Source organism: Topomyia yanbarensis, chromosome 3, assembly GCF_030247195.1.
Source record: "Topomyia yanbarensis strain Yona2022 chromosome 3, ASM3024719v1, whole genome shotgun sequence".
In the NCBI taxonomy this organism is placed as follows: Eukaryota; Metazoa; Arthropoda; class Insecta; order Diptera; family Culicidae; genus Topomyia; species Topomyia yanbarensis.
The window spans coordinates 400,698,692-400,707,074 of record NC_080672.1 but is presented as its reverse complement, the minus strand read 5'-3'; the positions used below and the strand labels follow the sequence as shown (position 1 = coordinate 400,707,074).

The 8,383-nt window shown below is 40.5% G+C and overlaps 1 protein-coding gene across 1 annotated transcript; it reads right to left on the bottom strand.

The window, feature by feature from the left end:
- Positions 1 to 2,271: 2,271 nt before the first annotated feature.
- On the bottom strand, positions 2,272 to 3,919 carry LOC131691387 (succinate dehydrogenase [ubiquinone] iron-sulfur subunit, mitochondrial-like). The gene is made up of 4 exons (XM_058977732.1): positions 3,757 to 3,919; positions 3,396 to 3,506; positions 3,034 to 3,338; positions 2,272 to 2,849 (listed from the first exon to the last, which is right to left on the bottom strand). The coding sequence occupies exons 1-4, from the start codon at positions 3,787 to 3,789 to the stop codon at positions 2,453 to 2,455; spliced, it is 846 nt and encodes a 281-aa protein (XP_058833715.1). The 5' UTR covers positions 3,790 to 3,919; the 3' UTR covers positions 2,272 to 2,452.
- Positions 3,920 to 8,383: the final 4,464 nt, after the last annotated feature.

Below are 8,383 nucleotides of genomic sequence, written 5' to 3'. Positions count from 1 at the left end.
GCGGTATGCGTAATTGCCGGGATGATTCCCATCTGCATCACTCTGGCTGTGGATGTGGAATGCTACCACCGGAGAAATGCACGCAATGCAAGGAGACTGGTCCGAGCGGACTCGTTGGCTAAGTGGCAGCAAGAGTGGGAAAACGCCGAGAAAGGAAGGTAGACCCACCGACTCATCCCAAATGAATCTGCTTGGGTACATAGGAATCATGGAGAAGTGAACTTCCATTTGACGCAGTTTTTTTCCGGGCACGGATGTTTCCGGAATTACCTGGATCGGTTTGGACATACTTCGTCACCCCTTTGCCCGGAGTGTGTGGACGTGCAAGAGACACCGGAACACGTGGTATTAGAATGCCCTAGGTTCGAAGAAGTTCGTAGGAGTGTGCCTGGCGTGACAGTGGACAATATCATCGAAGAGATGTGCCACGTCGAGCATATCTGGGACGCTGTCAACATGGTGGTTACGAGTATACTCTCCGAGCTGCAAAGGAAGTGGCGAAGGGACCAACAAAGTAGCGCCATTGCCTAGAACGCCGCCGGCAAACCACTAATCGGGTTTCGAGAGAAATTCCGCCGCCGGGAAACTCTCCGACGGTGTAGATCGGAATCGACGGATCGACCTCCACCCTACCGGGTAACTCGTGAGTAGGCTAGGTCCACCGCCGGGTATTAGACCGAGTAGACCGTTTCGAATAGCTAACAGTGGGTCGTTGGGGCGCCAGTGAACCGGAAGCTATGCTCCAATCGGAGACGCTGGACGGACCTCAGCAGGTTAGAGTAGGCTAGGTCCACCGCCAGGAACTAGACCGAGTAGTCGGAGCTGGGTGCTCAATGGCTCACAGAAAAGTACATCGGTACTCGAGCGCAATCTACCGCCTGGGAATTCACAGTAGGGTAGATTCGCCGCCGTGGACTACCCGACAGAATCAGGACGAAAAGGGGAGCTAATTGGCTCACGCAACAAACACCGGTATCAAGAGAAATCCCGTTGTCGGAGAACTCTCAGTCGGAGTAGGATAATATCCGAGTTGATCTCGACAAAGCTGGGAGCTAAATAGCTCAAGGAAGCGGGTATCCGAGTCGGGGGAAATTCCTCCGTCGAGGAACTATCGGTCGGACACTCCATGTAGATCGTGATAAGGCCGGGAGCTAAATGAGTCACGGAAACTCGAGCGAAATGGCGTAAAAAATAGGGATTGTTTTTATTGGTTAGGCACGAACGTGAGTCGTGAGTCCCACACAAAGCCAATACACTACAAGCCAGGCTTTTGAAGCTTTTTAAACCTTACTATAAAAAAAAAACTTTTTTCCTATATCGACGAACTGAATCGAATTGTATAAGAGATTTGGAAATATTATTTGATTTAAAGATTTTTAGAAACTTGGTAGCGTCGCCCAGAATTTCATTGTTGGCAGATTTTTCATAAACAATTATAACCTAACGAAAGCGTTTTATTATCATTATCAATTATTTTCTCAAAAAGCATATATTGCATCTAAAAATTATTTATTGGATTTTCATTAAACTTTTAATGTACGGAAAGAATTTTGGTAATCTCGTGTGTTCGTCTGGGAGTCATCAAATCCCTCTGGTAGTCGCGCCAACAGTTCTCGAAATTATGCTGAACCTTAAAGCAGATTTCACTATAGATTCTGAAGCTGTTCTAAATACAATGGCGCAAATGCTGAAAGGTCAATGTCATCCACCTTGTCGTACACGTCCATGCTCTCACGGTTAATGCTGCCTTCATGTTCTTCTTTGATACTTGCACTTACAGGTCATGGCACAAATCCCCGACTATGTACGGGGAACGTGCCATTTGAGCCAATATATTCTGATTCCTGATTCCTGACAGGTCATGAGTGTGAAACCCTAATCTTTCGCACTTGCTGATGGTGCTGGCTGTTGATTTTTGAGGTACTGGGCGCAGCTTTTTCAGTTTTCATATGGCCTGAACAGTAGCCACAAATTTGGAAAGCGTTTGGAGTTTAGTTGATGAAACTGTAGACTGCATTTTGGATTTGATTTCCGTGGATGAGTTTTCCCCCCTCTTTCTAAGCATGGTTTTCCATATTGTGCCAATCACAACACTGGCACGAATTTTTTATTTCGTGTGTAAATGTGTGTTACGTTTTCTATTACAGGCCAGATTGATCCAACCGCAAAAAAAATGAGTTTCATGCATTTAAGAGTTAAAAAACTAACCAAGAATGTTCTTTTGATTCGTCTACGCCGAAGTTGAAAGAATCACCTCAGTCGAGGTCGAACTAAGTTTCTGCGCTAGTGCGTTTTATTATCATTTGAAATTCTTCGGATAAATAAATTACAAATTTCGTACCCCCGTTCTAGCGGGGGCTTTTATCATAATTATAAACAATTAGCACTTCCATTTACTGCATCCACATCCTTCGCAATACTTTCAGTGTGCGGTAAACCGAGATCCACCCGTTCACTTGCTGTGCTCAGCAGCAGTCTCCAGACCTGGGGCGTCCTTCTTAGCGATACCGGACAGTAGTTTCTTGATCTCGGCAATCGCCTTACCCGGGTTCAATCCCTTCGGACAGGTCTTGGTACAGTTCATGATCGTGTGGCATCGGTACACACTGAACGGATCCTTCAATTTGTTCAACCGAGCAGCGGTCGATTCGTCACGCGAATCAATGATCCAGCGATAGGCCTGCATCAACACCGCCGGGCCAAGATATTTATCCCCGTTCCACCAATACGATGGACAGGAAGTCGAACAGCAAGCGCACAAGATGCACTCGTACAGACCGTCCAACTTGGCGCGGTCATTCACCGACTGAAGATACTGGGCATCACCCTTCTTCTCCGTTGCTTCATTGCTGTGTTGGAAAAAGTAAAAATGAATTATCAGTGGGTGACCATGGCATGTTGCGAGCAGTATCGAATTAGCAAGGTCTTATCTAAATTGCTCATGTTATCGGCTGATAAATTCTTGAAAATTTTAAAAATATTCAAAGCTTTTGCGATGCACTCTGCTAAATGAAACAAAACAAAAACACTCACTTGCGCTGTAACCACGGCTGAATAGACCGATACTGGTTGTAGAAATTGGTCATATCCGGCACCAAATCCTTAACCACGTACATATGTGGCAATGGATAAATCTTAGTCGGCTTCTCCGGATGATCGGCATCAATCTTACTGATACACGCCAATGTGTTAATTCCTCCGATATTCATGGCACACGAACCACAAATTCCTTCACGGCAAGAGCGCCGGAACGTCAGGGTCGGATCAATTTCGCTCTTGATCTTAATCAGGGCATCCAGCACCATCGGTCCGCATTTACTCAGGTCAACCTCGTACGTCTGAAGAAAAAAGTAGATTCAGTCTTTGTTCCCCTTAAACAAAATAAATATACTTACTTGATTGTAAGGCTTCTCTTCGGGCTTATCCGGGTTCCAGCGGTAAATTTGAAACTTCTTAAGCTTACTAGCAGCTGCATTGTTGGCGACAGCCAGATGAATGTTCCTGATCTAAAAGCAATTAAATGTTTGAGTCTGTCCAATGACGTCGAACAGGTCCGTTGATTTCATGAACGATTAAATGTTTGAAAACAAACGCTGGCATAGTGCCAACTGCGAACCTGGGCCTCAGCTAGATCAACATTAAGGAACTAGCTAGATAAACATTATATAATAAGAAATTTTCAGCCTCTATAATTTGAAAGTAACCAAGGTAGCAAAATTGCACTCACATAATTGCAGAACTGGATTGACTACTCACCTGACCGAATACTCCGCGACAAGCAAGCAACATTTTGAGGTCGCAGTTATTTCGCTACAAATCAATCCTAGCACTGGTGGAGGTATTTCGTTCCGGTCGAACCGAAAAAGCAGCAGCACATACAAAAATCTGACAGTAGGCGATTCACGCGAAACGAAGTGAACGGCACACAACGTCACGCGAGAGAAAATATGCTTTTTTGGGAGAAAGAACGGTGCTCGCTCTTTGATGTAGTGACTGCAGTCACTGCATCGAGCATAGAAAAATATGCTTGCGATTATGCTACACGATGGCAGGTTTGATTGTTTCGAGGGGATGAATACCCGAGTAGGAATATACCAATATACCAATTATACCGTTCAACCAACGTTGGTCTAACCCCAATATTTTTTTAATTCGACCGAACGTTTTATTGATTCTAATAATGGTCACATTTCCATATCAACATTAGAATAGGGCTAATAAGATTTGTAAACAAACTTTTGTTTTGCTGATTTCTCTTAATTTGTTATATTTTCAACACAGAAGACATTTGAAATTGATTCTACCAAGGGTAAAGATGTTGATTCATGTATATCTTTCATGAAATTCAACTCGACAGCATTAGCCCTTTTGAAGAATTGTTATTGATTTGATTATTGAAACAACCAACTTCTTTGTTTGCATTGATCGTATCAACAATATTTATGTATAACAATTACACCAATTTTAAGCAATTAAACAAAATCGCAAATGATGTGTGTTTCAAATTTTATCATCACTGTTATAACATTAAAAAATTCTTTCGATCCAACAAAACAGAATTTGTTAACTAATCCTTTTCTTAAAATATAACAGAATCTTGTTTTAATTGGATAATGTGGAATTTTAAGCAAAAGTCGCCGAATGCGGATATTAGAAAACTTAAGTTGGAAATACCAACATTCGAACAATGTTTCCTATTTAAGATTTGCAGATTGCGAAGTTTGTAGACAAAACTTATTTTAGTTTTAAATCCTCAAAGTCTGAAACTCAGGATAATTTGAAGAACTTCGAATATTTTGTAATTTCATTTAGGCGTCTTACGCACTATAGAAGTTTCGTGAATCCAGTACAGCAAAATTGGTAGGTCGTAGAAATCTAATGTCGTTTTTGCTTGAAGCGGAACGCAATTAGTTTCTAACCCCAACTGCTGTCAAAATATATGAACTGACAGCGGTTGGGGTTAGAACCTGACTCAGTTTCGGGGTAATTGGAAAACGCCATAGGTGATCCAATATAATTTCAAATTACAAACTTCTAGATGTAAAAATAATAAAATTGTTATTAGAAGAAAACTCGACGAAATAGGGTGATAAGTCACCAATCGTGTAGAGGTGTGCGCGGCGAACACCTCTACATTCGTGAAGCTAGCTAGAGCATTTAAAATTTTAAGCCGTCACATGTTTTCGATATGTATATCAGGGCCTTGTGGAGCGTGCAGCTTACAATGAATTTTGTTATTTGAATGGCTGGCGTCCAAAAGGAGCAACCCACATTTTGAATTTTTTACAGGAAATGAAAAAAACTTCCAAATTACCATTGTTGTTGTTGTAAAAATATATTATTTACCCATGTTGCCTAGAAAAAATAAGATCATTACATGTATTACTTTTAAATTCACGAGCATTTTCGTAATTCGGGGGCCTAACCCATGGTCAACTTTGACTGCAAAAATCTAAAAAATATTTTCAAAATTGCGGATTGAGCCATCGCCGTAACATTGTAAGACGAGGATTTTTGATCATGTTAAACTACTGGTTTTTGGAACTGGGTAAACTAAAGTGACCATATGTTTTTGGAATGAATGCGGGACACTCTTAACAAAACCATGTGATATAAAACAAGATCAATTTTTTTCGGTGTGAATGCGGGACAACGAAAATATGGAGTTGAAGTAAAAGTGGTTTTTAGCAAGTTTGTAATAATATATTTAAATTGAAAGAAGAAATTGACCATTTTTTATAATTAATCATATTTCTCAGATGAGTGTATTTTCTTCAGTAACTCTTCGTTTGCAGAAAGCTTCGTATAAAATTTTTCGCATGATTCAGAGAAATTTTGCTTGACTTGTAAAATTACTTTTAATGTGTGAATACTTAATTGGGTTTTTTTCAGAAGTCCAAATTTTGTTAACTAATGAAAAAACACATTCTGTAACTGCATTAGTCCCGGGTAGGCACAGGGCGAAATCGACAATTCGCTTAATTCTACTGAAAGGGATATTATTTGTATGCAAATGTTTGAAAATTTCTAACCATTTATCTGCTGTGTTCACATTCATTTCTTTCCAATGCTTGATCTTACTTTCATCTGCATACCTTTTAACATACGATACCTCGCCGAAAAGATTTCCTTCGTCTGCATCCGCTTCAAGTAAATTATTATTGTTCACGAACTTTGAAATTAGCTCATAACTAGCTTGCACATCCTACCATTCTATGTTAATGTTTAGACAAACCCACTTGAAGCAATCAACGCTGTCGAAATGCATTGTACGAGTTTCCAAATAATTTATACATTTCTGGTAAAAATCATTTACATTTGACTTAAAGTTTGCTGTTCTGGACCATCCATTTTCTTGAAGATTTCTTTTTTGAGCGCGTACAGTTAATGGAAGATATTCCATTTTCAATCTTTCTTCGAGCTTAAATTTAAGGTCTTTGATTTCCGATACAACTTCTGTCATTGTCGAATTATCACCTTTATGGAATATTGCAGCTTGATTGTGTATGAAATAGAGCCACATTTCTGAGCTTTCGTCTTCGAAGAAATTCTGTAATATTCTTGGGCAGTTATCAATGGAAAGAAAATACGACTTCAGTGGCGCAAACAGCTTCAAAACGCGTTCTATCGCTGGTGTTAACGCCAACCACCTAGTTTTGCTATACCCCAACAACTTCATGTATTCGACATCAACTGCTTCGCAAAATTCCTTTAGCAGTTCTACTCTGACCGTAAATATGTGAAAATGACCATAAATTTTAACAATCACCCCTTCAATATCGACTGGAAGTAAATCTGCTGCAGACTGAAGAGTATTGTTCATTATGTGTGCAACGCATCCGACACCAATGATCGGCCTCTTTAGTAAATATTTTAGTTTGCTATATGCGTTGTTCGTCCCTTTCCTTTCTAAACCTCCAAAATTTGTATTCGCATGATCTGCGCAAAGTGCAATGATTTTACCCTGTATATTATGTTTTTAGCTATTTCATATTCTATATATATCTCCGAAATTTCTCCTGGAAGACAGACAAAATCCAACAACTTTACCTGGACGCCTACCTTATAATCGAAGTAACGAATCAGTGAAGGAAATAACTTAAGAAGGACTTTGTGGCTGGAAGCATCGGTGAATATTGTCAAGAAATCAACGCTTTCTAATGTTTTCAGAACTTCACGAACACTTAATGGCGCTAATACATTTTTCACGATTGCTTCAGTTTTGGTGCGAGCACAGGAAAATTTCGGTTCAAATAGCATCCGGATCAATTTCGAAGTACAATCCATCGACTGAAATGTGTGGTTGTGAACTGTGGTGTGATATGCATACACTGCCTCGGCAAGTGCAAGTTCCTTCTCCTTGGATCCGAAATCATACTTCGTAGATTGCAAACTGATGACTCTCATTTCCAACCAGACTACTTGAGGAGCATTGTTTGGGAATAACAATTGATCCAGTCCAAGCGAGAGTTTCGCCTGAGAGCCACCATTGCGGGCCACGCCCATCTTTACCGTAACTTGGGATGAGAAAGGAAGTGTTGATGTGGTACTTACTTAACGGAAGGCCCCGACTCAGTGACACTCCCATAAGTACCACGGATTGGGTAGTGGGTGGGTTGTTAGTCAGGATTCGCTTCAAGCAAGCGATGCGACTGAGACTATATTTTCGTGCATGTTTGAATAGTTTATTGACTGTAGAATACGTAAATCTTCTAGGCGTTTAAACTCTGGCTAATCGTTTATTGAGATTGTTTCGTTGAAAACAACTTGAACGCCAGACGGCCGGCTGTCGGGAGTGTTGTCGACAATGTAAAATGGACCGTAAACAATGAGTTTAAAAGTGGTATGGTGGAACATTCAAAAATTATGTCACGCAAAGATTACCCAACACTAACTAACTCTCTGTCATATTACCACGTTATTTTTCCCCTTGGTCTAATACGAATCAAATTCTTTTAGTATTTCCTTCATTTTGTAGTAGCACTTTAGGCCGCTACTCGCAAAAGTGTTCATGTTCTATGGAATTTCCTACATACATGGCGCAATCGTGCGTAAAACGGCCGATTGCGTCAAAGCACATGACGTGCTCCCCTCCCATTTATGTCACAATTAGTCATATCTCTTCCTCCTAATAGCGTGACAGAATTTATAAATGGTCCTTATTGGTATAATCACAACCATATTAAGATCCCGTAACTTGAAATTTTCCACCACGCTCGAGTTAAACGTTCCGATATTACAATGAGGACGCGAAACCGAAAAAATATAAATGCTGCGTTCCTCAACGATATTAACATCATGCACGAATCAAACACCCCCGTTTTCAAATAGTACGTACTTATTCTTAGATCAATATAATTGACTGATGGGTTAATGGACTAAA

Bases quoted from the DNA above. Each gene is read 5' to 3' on its own strand.
- LOC131691387 (XM_058977732.1), bottom strand. From the start codon at position 3,789: ATGTTGCTTGCTTGTCGCGGAGTATTCGGTCAG. The intron at 3,507-3,756 runs GTGAGTAGTCAA...AATTGCTTTTAG, and splicing joins GTCGCGGAGTATTCGGTCAG to ATCAGGAACATTCATCTGGC. The intron at 3,339-3,395 runs GTAAGTATATTT...TTTTTTCTTCAG, and splicing joins AAGAGAAGCCTTACAATCAA to ACGTACGAGGTTGACCTGAG.